Source organism: Eutrigla gurnardus (assembly GCF_963514095.1).
Source record: "Eutrigla gurnardus genome assembly, chromosome: 5".
Classification (NCBI taxonomy): Eukaryota; Metazoa; Chordata; class Actinopteri; order Perciformes; family Triglidae; genus Eutrigla; species Eutrigla gurnardus.
This window is the reverse complement of record NC_139919.1, coordinates 28,050,086-28,066,682: the sequence shown is the minus strand read 5'-3', so window position 1 is coordinate 28,066,682 and position 16,597 is coordinate 28,050,086. Positions and strand designations below refer to the sequence as shown.

At 46.2% G+C, this 16,597-nt stretch overlaps 2 protein-coding genes across 6 annotated transcripts in view; one reads left to right on the top strand and one right to left on the bottom strand.

Annotated features, from left to right (window-relative positions):
* Nucleotides 1–898: 898 nt before the first annotated feature.
* Nucleotides 899–7,828, bottom strand: hdx (highly divergent homeobox). 2 transcript variants are annotated; one of them, XM_084009014.1, is made up of 11 exons: nt 7,700–7,828; nt 5,994–6,155; nt 5,639–5,785; nt 4,223–5,413; nt 4,082–4,138; nt 3,817–3,963; nt 2,695–2,893; nt 2,535–2,614; nt 1,788–1,892; nt 1,509–1,631; nt 899–1,400 (listed from the first exon to the last, which is right to left on the bottom strand). In XM_084009014.1, the coding sequence occupies exons 2-11, from the start codon at nt 6,057–6,059 to the stop codon at nt 1,164–1,166; spliced, it is 2,352 nt and encodes a 783-aa protein (XP_083865140.1). In that variant the 5' UTR covers nt 6,060–6,155; nt 7,700–7,828; the 3' UTR covers nt 899–1,163. The 2 variants fall into 2 exon arrangements, with proteins under 2 accessions (XP_083865140.1, XP_083865141.1); XM_084009015.1 differs by lacking the exon at nt 1,509–1,631.
* A 1,882-nt stretch (nt 7,829–9,710) lies between these two features.
* LOC311013283 (connector enhancer of kinase suppressor of ras 2) overlaps nt 9,711–16,597 on the top strand; it is a 53,702-nt gene continuing 46,815 nt past the window's right edge. Inside the window, exon 1 of one of the 4 annotated variants that reach the window (XM_084009330.1) lies at nt 9,711–10,032. In XM_084009330.1, coding sequence (XP_083865456.1) covers nt 9,969–10,032 — 64 coding nt within the window. In that variant the 5' untranslated portion in view covers nt 9,711–9,968. The remainder of the gene's footprint in view (nt 10,033–16,597) is intronic. The other 3 variants (XM_084009329.1, XM_084009331.1, XM_084009332.1) reach the window with 3 other exon arrangements.

Here is a 16,597-nt window from a genome sequence, read left to right as displayed (position 1 = left end):
AAATGTGTTATCTTCCAAAAATGGAAAGTTCTCATAATCCGGTTCCCAGCTTGAAGGATTGGGTCGACTTCGATAATCACATAATATGTATTCGGGATGTATAAACGGGTTCAGAGGGGGTTCGTGTTTTATTGAATGGGTTATTTAGGTCGTCAAAAAAGAAACATTAAGTATCTGAAGAATAAATCTGGGTACCTATTTTGATAAAAATCATTTTCTGAAGGTTTAAATTGCTGTGAAGGTGAAGGATACAGGAGGGTTAAACGCAGATTTGAATCTAATTTGGCAGCTACTATTTATTGTTTTTTTCTTCACCGTGGCACAATAAATACTAATCTTATACTTGCACCGCCGTTTTACCCAGAGGTGTGAAAAGTAGACATTCAGAATCACAATTCTTTTTTAAATCCCTCAGGAAATCGTACAGCTGCTCCATAATAGTTAAGAAAGAGAGTCATGTGCTCATAAATAATGTAATAGTATAGTAATGTCCTATACACACAATTAGTTAAGTATAAAAGTAGAAACAATGACACCAAATATAAGTTATGTATGTACAATGTATACATATAAAAACCACAACACTATGCAGTCCATTCATGTATTTACTGTTGAGGTAGATGTAGTAGTCTGTAGTTTTGAGGTAGTATTTTCTATCTTACTCTTTAGCTAGCACAACATTTTAATTTCACCACCAATAAAATTGATTTTATTAATCAGGTTTGAATTTTATGTTGGTCCCATAGTGGTTGAATGAAAATCCTCGTCTGCAACTGTAATCTAGAAAGAAAAAAACCCACCACCTCTTTTAAAACTACTTGTGTTTTTTTTTTTTACATCTACTGAGCCGACAGAAGAAACGTGACATTCCTCTCAGTGAAACACACGGCCACACAGATAAGTTAGAGGTCGTTTATTGTTCTCTCTGGACTGATCCAGAGCAAGGCGAATGATATGCAGTTAAAAAAGGCATTTGTCAGCCCAACAGTCATAGTGAAGCATCAATCCACAGGCACTAGGCGTGGAGTACGAGTTTACCGGAGTGTTTAGTGTAACCGTGAGACCGTTAAGTCCCGTAGAGGCCAATATAGTCTGAAACCGGCTTCTACGTGGAGCGTGGAAACCTCTGTGTGAGTCTGTGTGCGCTAATGTACATGACATCGTCACTTATGTTCTGTAACCGGCTCCTGCAGTTGCTCCTCTGATGCAGAGGGCTCAGTAACTTCAGTCGTTCTATCGTCTCTGTTTGTGGCGACTTCTTCGTTTGCCTCCAGGCCACTCAGCGGCGAGCCGTTGCGGTTGCAGGATGCGTCTGCTGACACGGCGGCGGGCGGCGTTCCCCTCTCCGCTGTCATGTCCCTGTCCTGGTCTGAAGGCTGAGGTAGACTGGCCACGAGTTCCTAAACACACACACAGGGGCGACAGCAGAGTGTTTAGGACGTTTTACTTCACTAGCTTATGTGTAAACGTGAGCGTGCACGTGAGCGTGCACATGAGCGTGCACGTACCTGCTGTCTCTCCAGGTCATTGCTCCTCACAGCGCTCAGCAGGCTCTTCGTGAAGCTCACAAGCTCGTCATATCTTTGTTTTTGGTTCTCTAGCTCATTCTCTAAGAACTGCACTTCCTCGTGCTGCAACGGTGGCGGATAGAAAGCAAAGGCAAAGAAAGGTTACTGCTTAATGTATTTGTGGATGAACATGAAGGATGCAGTCTAAAAGAAAGCTTCAGAATGGCAGCCACTAGTTAATGCGTGGTCAGTGTGTCAGAGTCTCGTGATTGTCGTCACCTTGAACTCCAGCAGGCTCCGCATTTGCTCGAGGTCCGAAGCCACTAATTGGCCATCGTCGTCGCAATATTCGTCTTCCTCGTCCTCATCGATCACTTCGATCTTCTGTTTAAAGAAAAACAGAGATTAGATGCGCAACACCTGTTAGTCTTTGGGTACCTATTATCTTCTGTGGGTTTTATTCCTCATGTTCTGTAATTTACACAAATGATATATTCTGCTTCTCTGTTCAAACAGGCGCACAACAAGTTGATGGTGGTGGATTTCTATAATTGGGATAATCATAAATATCATCATAAGTGACATGAAAAAGCTGTCTAGCTCACCATAATGGCAGAGAGGTGGAAAATAGAGCCTGATTTAAAAAATAGGATACAAAATTTAAATTGAATTTGAAAATGTACGTATGCTTTATTTATGCAGGGAGGCTGTATGATTTATGGTCAACATGTGTATCTTATCTGTGACGTAATAAAAAAAAGATGTATTTCTGAACAAAATGTTAAGTGACACCAGTATGTTTAAGTGCCATTCTAAGAGTTTCCAGCAGGTCGGGTTAATATCACCATTATTTTGGTGGGATAATCGTGACCTGAAATGTTCCTATCGTCCTGCATCTAATAGATGTTTCAGGAGAGTGAACGAGCTCCGATCCATTTCATCCCAATGGAGTATGAACACTATGCTGACCAGCGGCCCTTCCTAAATTGAATGCTGTACTGTAATAACAAAGAAATGATGGAGTACCACATTATTGGCCAGCGGAGCAGCAGTGGACACATCGATCCCGTCCTCTTCCTCTCTATGCTGCGATCCGGTGGTGCCGTCTAGAAGCCAGAAGATTGCATGAATGACGACAACGCGGTTCGTATTGACTCGTGCCGTTTCTGTGTGTGTGCAGACTAACCTTCAGACAGGCAGACCGATCCCTCATCGTTCAAGTCGTCTCCGAGTTCAGGCGTTCTGAAGCCGTCCTCATCGGGGCTGAGGGGCCGCGGAGACTCGTTTCCTGGGGATGAGGCCGAGAACACGGCAGGCCCGCCTTTAGGCGGAGGGATTTCGATACCCATCAAACGGTACTTCCTTCGCCTGTTACTGATCCATGTCTGCCCATTTAGAAAAACACAAAAAGACAACAAGGTGAGTCTCACTAGTCCATTTTACGCTGCCTCTACGTTGTGGGATTATCACTTTTTGGCGCTACATAGTACACGTTAGTGTTAAAGGTACAGAGATGGAATGGGGTGTCAGAGTCGTTCCACCTCTGAGCATCACTGAAGGTCATAACAGAGCTGTAACACAAGGATTGACGACCTCAGTGTGAATGAGGAGAGCCGGGGAAGCTGGAACAGAAGGTGACGTTTTGACAACGTGTTATGTACGCTGTCTCTGGCGTTATGTCGACAACTATTATGGTGGGACCTCTGTGTAAAAACGCCTACAAACGTGGAAGAAAAGTACTCCCCTCCAATTTGAGGATATCAATCAGCTCAAAATAAAGTGTGATAAATGCGGCGAAATCAGCATGTGTCACAATAAGCCTGCTCTAAATACATTTTAGACAGCTGTGTAATTATTGCAACGATCTGAAGATTTTCCTGATAGTACTTCTTCTCTGTGCAGGCAGAGCTTTTTTTCTTCCTTTCAATAAATACCCCAGTCAGTGAGATGGCAGCGGGTCATGTGTGTGTCAGGCCTGAGCGACTATATTTAGTCCATCAGCATTCCTGCTGTGGCCCTGATATATAACTGCGTGACTTTTACACGACTTTGAGTATGTCGGAAAACTTTTATGACCCAGAAAAAAACGCTCTTCCCTGTTTTCTCTGAGCTCTGTAAAGTTCAGACAAGTCAAACAGACGCGTTTTCACTAAATGTCATTGACTGTGTGAATGAAGCTCACAGCTCTCTACGTCTACAAAACATCTCTCAAATTCCAAGGATACTGCAAGATACATCTCTAGATTCCTCTGTACTCGTTTAACACTTGAACAACACTCCTTTTTGTTAACCCTTTAGAGTTGGTCACCTTGACTATTTCGGTGTCTACATTGAGCTGGTTCGCTGCTGCGGTGATCTTTTCCCTGCAGACGGAGCCCAGGCTGGTCATGCCTCGGTCCCAGTAGCGCTTCAGTTGGATGAGATCCCCATCACTGAACTGGGTCCGATCCTGCAGCTGAAACCACAAACCTGTGTTTAGTCAGGCTGATGGTAAGCATACTCTAGCTTATCATCAGTGTCAACGTGTCAAAAACCATTCTATTATTCAAAGTTTTGTGTTTAAAGTGACTAACTGTTCTCTTCCTGGAGTTGCTGATTACCCAGGGGGCAGCAGACACACCGACTGAAGTCTGCACACAGAGACAGACACGGTCAGGTTACGTCCTTCGGTTGACTTTGAAGGAAAGCTGCAACGACACGAGAACCTCTCCTACCTGTGAGCCGGCGTCTCCTGTAAGTGAGGTCTGTGCTGTGACGGAGTAGCTGCCCTGAAGGGTTGCGTTGCCGTGAGGCGGTGCAGGTCTGGAGCTAGTCGTAGGGGGGGTGTGGCCTCCTCTCACCACAGACACCTCAGCCCCGGTTGGGCTGCTTGGCGTCTGCTCCCTGTGGAGGTGTGTCTGAGCGGCCAGGTTCGCCAGCTCCTCTTCCCTTTGCCACTCATCTTCTTCATCTCCCGTTTCCATGGCGATGGAGAAGTTATGACTGGCATCCCGAGGACAGGGCGCCGGCCTATGACACTCTTGGCTTTTCTGGGCCGACACGTGACTCGGCCTGAGTCTGTCCCCTTCGCCTCTTTCTGACAAGGTGAAGACCTGCTGGATACGAGGCGTCTGTTCAGCGGGGGGGCCGGCGTTTGGGACCGGGAGGGAGATCCGAGGCTTCTGAGGGGCCGGCGGTTGAGGTTGGGGGTTGGAGTGAGGTCTGGGCTGAGGCTGAGTTTCAGGCTGCGAGGAAGAGGACCAAGGGCGAATTTGAGCTGCACCGTACTGCCTAGTCCAGCTGTGAGGTACTACCCCTGCTCCTGCACTTACCCCTGCCTCCCCGAGGGATAAAGTTCCCTTCCTGACTGCAGTGTAGACTAAAGGCCCTGAGGCAGATGTGAGGGGTGGGAGGTTTTGAGAGAGTGAGACCAGCTTGGAGTGGAGGGGCGAAGAGGTGGAGCTGTGCCTGCTCTGCAGGGCCCGGTTGATCAGAGACGAGGATGTGTGTGCGGGAAGCTCGGGGTCCGACTGAGACGGGGGTGCTGTGGGTCTTGTTCGTGGGCGAGGAACAGAGTTCAGAGAGTAAATCCCGGTCAGTATAACGTCATTGTTGTTGTTGTTGTTGTTGCTGCTCCCGCTGCTGTGGGGAGAGGAGGAGGAAGGGGAGGAAGATGTCGACGAGAAGGAAGGGTAGGACGAGGATGGAGGGAGGAGGTGCACGCGATTCTGGATGTTCCGCGCCGCGGCCAGCTCAGCGGGAAGCAGCGCCCCGGCCGCCAGGCTGTGATTGGACAGCGGCCCCCCGGCTAATGAGTGATTGGAGAGTAATCCCCCAGCGAGTCCGTGACTGGAGAAGGAATGAGACATGCCTCCATTCTGCTCTACCTTGGAGGCGAGCTTACGTCTTTTGTTGCCGACCCATGTCTGCGGGGAGAAGAGCAATCAGCTCAGTAACATCACTACAACAACATCAAAAAACATTCTGTATTACACTACGGGGAATAATTCAGCAAAGTGAGGATGATAATTCATGACTCTGCATTAGATGAAACACACACACACACACAGTGGTGCAACACAAATCATGGAAAAGAGTTCTGCTTTCCCTTTTTTGCTCCGTTCACACAAAAACACATTTTATGGGCCTACCCGGACCACGCTGAAGTCCAGCTTGGACTCCTGAGCACATTGCAGTATTAGCTGGAAGCACGCCTTGCTCTGATTGGTCATCCCATTATCATAGTAACGTTCCAGGATCCTGTGCTGTTCAGGCGTAAACACTGACCGCAGGTTCATCTGAGACAAAAAAAACACACTTAGCATGACACAAGGATTCACTGGAGCTCACTGATTGTGTAGATGATTAGCTTGAAGAGATAAAACATATTGTGTGATCTTCATGACACTTTTTCTCCTCTATGGCTTTTGGGCTGCAATAGTTTTTGTAGTCAATTTTATATATATATATATATATATATATATATATATATATATATAGACTCACAGTCTGCAGGCCACGCCTCTGTGACCATGCATCCATTCTGCTACTGGAGGGGAACGGGGCAGCCATGCAGATCACAGCAACACCTCCATGTTTCTAGATTAGAACCAGTTTGCCAGTTCTCATCGTGGCTCAGTGTACCTGACACACTGCTGGGTACTCGGGCTGAGGAGATAGTAAAGCAGACAACATTATTTATTATTCTTAAAAACATAACACAAGCCATGTCATGACAAGCACGCTTTCCTAGCCTATTAATAAAAACAAAGACAGAGAAAGGCGCCAGTTTCATCAGATCGTAGACAACCAGTCAAAACTTTGTCATAATATATGACAACAATTTGGGGGAAAAAGTCACGGCAAGCATTGTGAAGCTGTAAACATGCTGTCAAACTATAATAATAGGCTAATAACACTATCAATCAAGCCCATGTTATCCCCAGCAAAACGCTGTTGTATTCATCAACTGAAAAGCATTTAAATTAAATGCATGAACGATTGATTTACACCTTACTTAGTTAATTACATGTTATACCTGACATTTGTGGGCAAAAAAAAAAAAAACATGATGTATCAAGTAAAGAATTTCCGCTCAAAACATTACATTTTAATTCTTCAAAATAATAAACGAGTAAGTAAACAGGTAGATGGATGGATAGATGTACATTATTGATCCCAAACTGGGAAATTATGTTTGTTCAAGCAGCCAGTTATCAAAAGAAAAAGTAATGTACAGTGAATCTAAATATATTGTATTATTGTGTGTATATATGTATATATATTATACACAATATGATGAATATATTATAATATACTATAAATACAGCTACATTACAAAAACTACAGTAAAAATAATAAATAAAATTATATAAAAATAGGATAACGTATTAATTAACATGTGCTGCTGTTTTTGACAATAAAGAAACAGTTTAATAACAGAAACATATATATGATTGAATGGGCTCCAGTGTTCCTGTGTTATTGTTTGTACTCTCCGTGAGCGTGGACGAGAGGGGGTGTGGGAGCAGCAACCAGTCCGGTTAAAGTAGTCAACAGTCGGACTGTACCAGAGCAGAATCACCGCGGTGACGACTCCAAATCTACAGTTGGGAGGATTTAGACGAACGCGGTGAAAAATGTCACATACGGGAATGTTGTGCGACCAATCGGCATGCAGCGGGTTTATTTTGGCAGGCTGACTGCGCATGGCTAACAGGCAATGTGGGGACACTACGGGGAGATTAGCCAACTAAACTGCGGGTAGTCTGGTTGGTAAACCGCCGAGGCGAGAGCCTGGTGAAGGGGGGGGAGGGGGGATTCAGAAATAACTCGACCCCCCCCCCCCTAAACACGGGGAACGCACGCCATAACTTTACGACGGCGAGCCGGACGGTAAACAAACCGGGGTAAGCGCCGCATCAGCACAATGGCCACACTGGCTCCCGTTAGCCTGCAGGCCCGAGCGGCCATATCAGCGCCAGCGTTAGCATAGCTAACTAGCATAGCTAACTAGCCTAGCTTCCCCATGGATAGCCGTTGCTAAACTTTTCCTTCAAATCTGTGATTTCCCGACCCCCTCTCGGCGTGGTCATCCTCTCCCCCTCCCCTCCCCGGCTCCGAGCGGACACGGAACAAAATAACAAACACTCGGTCTCTCCTTGAAAGCTAAAAGTGTGAAGAAAAAAAAACCAAAACACTTGGCTACTTACCATTTTTAGGATGTTCAAAATCACACGGACGTTCGAATTCAGCAGATTTCGTCAGCGGTCCCCCTTTTCCGCTAGACAATGAAATCAGAACGTCCGATCATCAATTCTAATCATGATTGTGACGTTTCGCAGACAGGAGCCAATGGGAGCTCAAGATCATCGCTGTGACATTCGCGGAGGGGCTGAAAGCGGAGCGCCGTGGTCCCGCCCCCCGATGACTTTGTTCGGCGGCTGCTGGAGGAGGAGGAGGTCACAGACATGGAGGAGGCAGCCGAAACTTTGGATAGGGGGGTCTGTGCCCCATCGACACGTCAAAGTATCCTTTAGAAGTGTTTTTACTTTAGTTTGGCACCTGAATTATTTAAATCCAGAGTTTAATCAGACTGAAAATGTGCTGTTATGAATTATGAGACTTCATAATGAGAGGGAAAGGTTTGATTGATTCTTTTTTTCTTTTGGGTCAATGATAAAATCCTATTTTTTTTTTCATTATAGGTTCACATTATAATAATGTAACTGTAATGTGAACCAATAATTAAAATATATATATATTTAGTATATATATATATATATATATATATATATATATATATATATATATATATATATATATACATACACACACACACACGTACATATATACTGCACTAAACTAAAGCCATGCAAATATTGCAATTGTTTTACTTTAAAAAAAAATCTTAGCAATCAAATGACCACACAGCATCACAGATGTTTCATTTATTAAAAAATATTCTTAAACATGCCTTCCAAAATAGGTTATAACCCACTGCACCGTCAGAAATCAGATTTATTACAGTTGAATAGATTATTGGCATTTCTGCTGCAGTATATATATCTCAGGGAGAGAGACAGCATTCCAAACCATTATTATCAGTAACTTTTGAACCAGGTGAAACATTTTCATGTGAAGGACTTAGTCAGACAGCTGTTATTTTTTAGAGCACCCTGGTTGAAGGCTCTTCCTCTCCAGCTATAATACGTGGCGTCCTGTACAGTGACACTAAGTTGTTTTATATGTCCCTTCTGTGTAAATGAAATAAAGTAAGATCATCTACAGTGTAACCGTTGTGTTCTGTCATCTGTTCCTACTGTAGGCTGTGTGTGTGTGTGTGTGTGTGTGTGTGTGTGTGTGTGTGTGTGTGTGTGTGTGTGTGTGTGTGTGTGTGTGTGTGTTATTCATCCACCTGTCTGCCAATCCACCACTTGCACCTCCTGATACTTTCTCCACCTTCCTTTGTATAAAGTGAGCCTTATTTTTTGGTGGCGGTTCTTGTCTGTGTGTGTGTGTGTGTGTGTGTGTGTGTGTGTGTGTAGGGGATGCTGCTCTAATCCATGACGTCACCTGTGTCCCAGGTGCGCAGCAGGGGGCGCTGTTTCTAACAGCTGAGCTCATGCACCGAGCAGCAGCAGCGCCTGACTGAACTGATGTTGATTTCCTCATCCACAGATGGGGAACTTAAAAAAAATAAAAGATAGCAGCTGACATATAAGCGTCGCCTTGTGATGTAGCACGCGCTGCCAAAAAGGCACAATAAACATGACGAATTATTTCCTTACCTTGTAATAATAAAAAATATGTAATTTCTGTTATATTTCGGAAACCTGCTGCACTTTATACATGTTTTGTCACATGTGGGTTACATTTCAATAAAGGGTTGCTGAAGTTATTTTTGTGCACCCTCGCTCTCCCTCTCTCTCTCTCTATGTATGCATTTGTGTAAGGCATGTGGGGGGCGTGTGTGTGTGTGTGTGTGTGGGGGGGGGGGGGGGGGGGGCACAGAGATCCTCCCTATATGGTGTGCGTTGCACCATTCCCTGGTCTGTGTTATGAGTGGTGGCCCTTGTGATGCTGCAGCGAGGCGGGCGGGAGGGAAAAAAGAGGAGAGGGGAGGGGTCGCTCTCCATCCCCTCGCGCCCACCGAATCCACTTCTCACAGCGCGCGGGGCTGCTGGCGGGAAGGCACGAGAGGAAAAAGAGAGAGAGAGTGAAGGGAAGGGGGAAAGAGAGCGAGCGAGGCGTGTGTGTATGTGCGCGCGCGCGTGTCTCCCGTGTGTGCGCGTGGATTGCACCACCGCATCCCGTTCACCGTTTCTTGCAGGCGGCCATGCTCTCATGGAGAGTATAAAACTGACAAAGCTCTCTCTCCCCTCAGATTTGCCCACCGCCGAGTCTTTCCAGATGTGACTTGACAAGTCGTTTTATGTCGAGTCCTGCGCCGTCCGTCCGCCTCGGGGAGACTGTGACACCATGGCTCTGGTTATGGAACCTATAAGTAAATGGACACCAAAGCAAGTGCTGGACTGGATGAAAGGTAAACGTGCATTGCCTTCATTTGCATCATCGGGCTGGGTTTGATGTTCACGTTGCTTGTGGTGAGGATGAGGAGGGTGATGGTGATGATGATGAGCAGCGGAGGGCCACACTGTGTGTGCATGTGCATTCTCCTGATCCAAACGTGCGCGCTGACGTGTGCTTTGACTTGGCTGAGTGGGAGACTTCGTGGGTTTGAAGTCGCCAAAGTGGAGAGCGACGAGGTTTGAGCCGGTGCAGTGAAATGGATGTGGCCGAGAAGCAAGAGAGTGGAGGCTCAGCATTCTGTCATCGCACCCCTCGCAAGCCAAGCCTATAGGCTGCTGCTGCTGCTGATGCTGACTCCACCACCAGCAGCAGCAGCAGCAGCAGCAGCAGCTCCCATCAATGAATGTGGAACGTATGTCATCCGCTCTTTCACTCACTCGCCACATGCTCAGAGCCCATATCACTGTATGTGTGTGTATGCGCCTACGTGCGTGAGCGCGCGCGCGTTTGATTAATGTAGTTAGCTGCATGAACGCCCCCCCCCCTCTCTCCCCCTCTCTCTCCCTCCCTCCCACCACCTATGCCAGCCGTACAGTCAGTTTCAGCACCTCGGACAGCGCAATGCCTCCTACCATATAAGGCGCTATATCACTTCGAGATGCGTCCCTTCAAACAGACAGTATGAATGAGTAATTACTTATCATGTGTGTGTGTGTGTGTGTGTGTGCGTGTGTGTGTGTGTGTGTGTGGTAGGAGCTGTTCCTCACAGAGCTGTGGGAGAAACTGTGGTAGGCCTACTGACAGACAATGAGAAGAGGGGAGGGAGGCTGTGTGTCCGCAATCCCTCACTCCAGAGCCCTGACCACATAAAACCCAGAGATGCTGGTGATTGTGTCCCTGCATCCATTTACACATGTAGAGTCGCCACTTTTTTTTTTAGCAGCAGCAAAAATGTGGATTTGCCTAAAAACTCCATGTTTCAGGTGCTTTTTTTCTTATTAAAGCACACTGATGTCTGAGATTATAAATCAAGGTGGTTGTCGAGAAAACCTCAGGGGACACAGCGAGGGAGTATTTAGGATGCGTTACGCTGGGTGATCACGATGACGTTCCTGATTTGAGAATGGCTCCGGAGGAGGAGGAGGAGGAGGAGGAGAAGCCGGTGGAGTTTACCCTCTGTGGAGTGTTCACGTGGAAATCTCTGCTCCCGCACCGTTCATTAAGAGAGTCGGAAGTTGATTGGAGATTAGATTAGTGACAGGTCAAATGTGGGTGTTTTTTGGGTTGGCATTGTAACTGACATACATAAGTGCTTCTCAGGATATCTGGTAGTGGTCATCGCTCGCTGCCAAATGTGGAGTTGATTACACTTAACCCATGTTTTTAAGAACATGCTGCCAGTTACGGCGAGAGAGCTCAAATCAAATCCTGCATGTGGCAGTGATTTGCATTCCACCCACAGCAAACCGCCGATTCCCCCTCCGCTCACAGGCGCCAGGAATGCTGGCTTTGAGCAAGAAGAACAGTTGTTTATGAAGGCTGCTTATGAAAACACAACAATCGGATACAAACATTGCAAGATGTGGTGGGGTTTTTTTTTGGGGGGGGGGGGGGGGGGGGGGGGGGGGGCTGCCAAAGAGGAACAGATGCAATTTTACTAGAGTTATAAGTGTTGTATTCCTCAGTCTGAAATTGTGCTCACTGGGAAATTAACTGGAATAACAGTGGGAAGATTTAATCCTACGAGCCCAATCTGGAAACTAAAGTTGGTATTTTTGCCACACATGCTATTATTATTTGTCGGTACTGAAAGGAAGGATGGGAAGATATTGGATTTTATCACTATTTATAGCTATCATGGTAGACGTGTGGAAAAACAGATCCTGAATTTAAAATGACAGGATATAAAACAAGCATTTTGATCTTATTTTCACATTATTTGTATCATTTCGTATTCCAGTATGTTTTAGTGGCATTTTTAAGAATTTTTAATCCCACTTTGATCGGGATAATATCGTGTATTATCTTTGAATCACGATTGAACCAAGCTTTTTTAGTTCGTCATCAGTAAATAAAAGTCCTGTTCCGTGTTGTTTCCGCTCCTCTCGTGGTCTCCTTGTATGCCTTCTTTGAAAGAAAGAGTCTCGCGGCCTCTTCCACATGAAGAGCCGAGGCTCGGAGATTCATCTTCATAGACGTCGGCCAACATCTCCCAGTGTCGTCCCTGTTCCTGTGAAGCCCCCCTCCCCTCCTTCTTCTTCCTGTGGGGCTTCAAACACAGACCCTCAGTGGCAGGCTTATGCTCACATCTCTATTTTCTTATGAATACAGTAAAAGGCCAAAGGTTGGCATTAATCTGTACGCTTACAGGGGCTTTACTCTGGCCTCTTCTTCTGGAAGCTCTTCATCTCTCTCTCACGCTGATCTGAGGAGCTTCGTGCCATTTTCAGGCAGCAGTGACACCGAGACCTTCCTTAAGAAGGAAGCTGCCGGGATTTCTCCCTCGCTTAGACCGCGAGAGGAAAAGTAAATACATGCAGATGTAGGAGACAAAGGTGACGATGGGAAACATTTCTCCTCACCGGCATCTTTTAGACAAAGTGCAACTGTTTCTTTGCAGTCTTTAGCTTCTGGATCTTTCATGATAGAAACACCTTTTATTTGGCCAATTGTGGCAACATAACAATACCTGTATATCTTTTAATCTGGGGGGCATTTCATTACTCCACTCTTCAGCACCAGTAGAGGGATGCATTGATGCAACAGGATAAGCTGTGATTGATAATGGATGGATACTGTATATATTCACTATATAGCTTTAGTATAAGCAACATGCATACGATTTTGTATGTAAAATATGAACCTGCAAAGTAACTTGTACCTTTACCTAACTAGTAGGTTAGTAGGCCTCTACTAGTCCATACTTATGGGATGATAAACACCTATTCATTGGACTGTTAACATATCGGATGCTTTAGCTGTCAGACAAGTGTTCTGGAATAAAACGTTGAACATTTTGCATGAAAAATGTACTGAAGAAATAAGTGACATGCATAAATAAATAAATAAAACTTAAGTTACTTAGTTACTGTCCACAAGTGGGGATTAAAATGGCTGCATTTGCTGTTGGACTTGAGGATCATCAGATCATCAGAGAAAGCCTGAATTGTAAAGACAAGATGAGGTTTTCTCTTAGTCATCAGATGGAGACGTTTTAGGAATCCATTCTTCCCGGCACCGAGGAAAGGGGGTTCACGTGAGCTTCATCCAGGTCTCGTGGACAGTATCTCCTCTTCCTTGTCAGTCCAAGACATCCCGACACACAGCTCGCCGAGCTCCCGGGCCGAGCGGCGTCGTACTGTAGCTCTTTCACCGGCGTGGAAAGGCCTGCTCCGGCAGCGCAGCGCTCACACAGAAAGATGACTCATCAGCGTTTGTTTTGATTTGAAACACCCACACCGGAGGAGTTTCCTTCTTATGCGTGTGCATCTGCTGGGGTTTGTGCGTGCAGACGCAATCGATGTGTAAAGTATGACGCATGGGGATCCGCGCTTTTAACGCGTCATAGGCCGCCGAGCAAAATGGACCTTTTCTCTGTGTGGCAGGCTACCTCATTAGATCACCGCACACGCTTTCAGGCACACGGCGAGATCTGCAGCCTGATGCACACGGCGACGTGTTGGTGCAGAACATCTAAATATGATGTGTGACATTTAGATGGGAGTGTAAATATGTAGCCCTGTCGCCAGGTGGACAGCAGCAGAGATGCTCCGCTCCTCCTGATGACAGAAGATGTTCTCCGGTCTCGGAGTGTGTTTGCTGCCGTGTCCCCTGATTTAGTCCCCCACTGACACGGCCAAGGAGTCTGTGGTGGAAAACACGCTTCGCCTGGCTCTCGCTGTGTGCTTGTTGTCGTTTCAGCTGCATTAAAGATTAAAGAGCGTGCCTTATTATGAGGAAACACACACACACACACACACACAGAGGAAAACTCCTTCAGTCCTCCATTTTCATGCAGAAAAGAAATGCAGGCGCTGCATTCGGATGCGCAGGGAACGAGTCAAAGGAATGCACATGCTCACTGAAATATATGTTATGCATGCACGTATGTGTGTGTGTATGTACGCTGACACACACACACATAGACACACACAAACTCTGGAGCAGCAGCTTTAAGTGGGGCATCGGTAGTCATGGAAACCAGATCTGATCGTGTCGGGAGTCACAGCACATGTCCACAAGATGGGGGGAACGAGCGACGCACGCGGACCCCGGCTGCGTCCTCCAACACACACACACACACACACACACAGTAACATGTCTTTATGACTTCTGTGGACATTACATTGACTTACATTAATTTCTTGGAGACTTACCCTAACCAGGACCAGATCCAGAACCAGATCCATAACTGCTACCAGCCTGATCCTGACGCTTACTTACCTTAAACCAAGACTTCACCCTCAAATGTGATGATTTACGTTATGGGGACGTGTGGTGAGTCCCCACAATGTGGGTGTGTTATCAGATATATGTCCCCACATGACCGTTAAACACACACACACACACACACACACACACACCACACCACACACACTTCGCCTCCTGTTTTATGGCCCTGAGCAGAGAGAGAGAGAGAGAGAGAGAGATTAGGGACACGCATTCAGAAACGGGGAGGCGCGAAGCAAAATGAAAGAAAGGCCGAGGAGCCTAAGATGGGAGAGGAAACGAGGGAGTGGGGTGTTCATGACGGAGGGGGGGATGGCAGAGCGTTGCGGTGGGCATCATATCAAAGCACCCGCTCCATCCGGCACTCGGACAGAGGGGCCTGTGTGTGTGTGTGTGTGTGTGTGTGTGTGTGTGTGTGTGTGTGTGTGTGTGTGTGTTCACATGTGCTTTACCCGGTTGGTTCTGCACCTGTTGTTCCGGCCGTTGCAGTTTTTACGAGCGCATATAACTTCCTGCCTCGGGGTCACATGACATTGGGTGACACGCAGACAAAGGGTCACTGGAGATTTATCGATAAGAGGACAATTCTTTGTGTGGAAATTCAAATTTTCATGACAATTTCAATGCTGGGATTACAAGCCATGCAAATGTGAAGGAAACCCCTTAAAAGATGGAGGAGCTGTGATCCTATGATCGCCAGGAGGCATGAGACGATATGAACTATTAATAATGGGGATTCACGATATTATCCCGATGATCAGCATAATGTGCTTTAAACTCTTAAGATGGCACTAGAACATACGAGAAACAGATATTTGTATTCTGTCACAGACATACATCCTTTTCTTTTTAGACAAATCACTCCACTTTATTGAATACCAGCTAATAACAAGTTTAACAGCCTAGAAATAAAAATACAAATAACAACACGGGATTCGTTGAGGAACCAGTGAAGTATCGTTGTTTCATATTAGCTCAGAGGATAATTATCTCACACTCAAACCTGCATAAACTCTCATACTTACATACTATCAGCTGCATAACATTGTACATCGTACAGCGGCTTCGTTGCTATGGAAGCGGCTGCTTGGAGGAGGGATGGTTGAGGCTGGTGAGCTAAGCTTCAGCTTCACATGATTGGCTACCTCTGAACTTCCTGGTCGACCCTGTTTCCTGCTGGATTTCCAGAGAGGAAGCCGCGCTGAACCTGAGAGCTCGTATTTTCTGAGGAGCCAAAAAAAAAAACTGAAATATTCTCTCATGACGCGATGAATATTTCACAGTGGGAATATTTTTAGTGAGCGTTGTGTCTTTTCTTTCCCACTCACCGAAGCACTTACTCCAGATGTGTGTGTGTGTGGGGGGGCTCTGTGGTCTCGAAGGAAAACACCAGTTTGACAGTCGGATTTCAGTTGATGTTGATGCAAAGTAACTGTGAGTTTTCCAGTTTGAGCCATATTCAGCTGTAAATGCAGTGTTTTTTTAATGGAACACATGTATAGTGTGTGTGTGTGTGTGTGTGTGTGTGTGTGTGTGTGTGTGTGTGTGTGTGTGTGTGTGTGTGCGCGCTCCTTAGCCTAGCATCAGTGGAGGGACCTGAGGGGCAGCAACTGCTGATCCCTCACTTCTGCTGGGAGGCCTCTCTCCTCGCTCCGGTTGCCTGGCAACCCTCGTGTTTTCCGAAGGGGGGGTTATTTTGCTCGGGAAAGATGGGAGGGAGTTGCATGAAATGTGGATGAAGCTGTCAACGTGAGGCGCTCCGGCGAGCCTCGCCGCGCTGGGATTCACCGGCGGTCCGGATCACGGCGTTCGCCAGTCTTTCTTAAAGAGACATTTCAGATTTTTTGGGCTCACGACAAAAATAAATAATGTGTCGTCTCATCTCACGTGTAGGAAAACAAGAGGAAGAAGACAAATCGGGTGCTTTTGTGGCAAACTGATCATTGAGGACGACGCAGCTTTATGGATTATTTTTAATTCATTTCCAGGTTTTTTATTTGTAACAAAAAATCGAACTGAGCAAACATCAGATTTTGGATTTAAATGTCGCTGGTAAATCCTGATTGGTGGATGGAAGTAAGCCCAAACGAGTCCCGCCCCCCTTCAGCCTCGTGAGGAGCACACAGCCT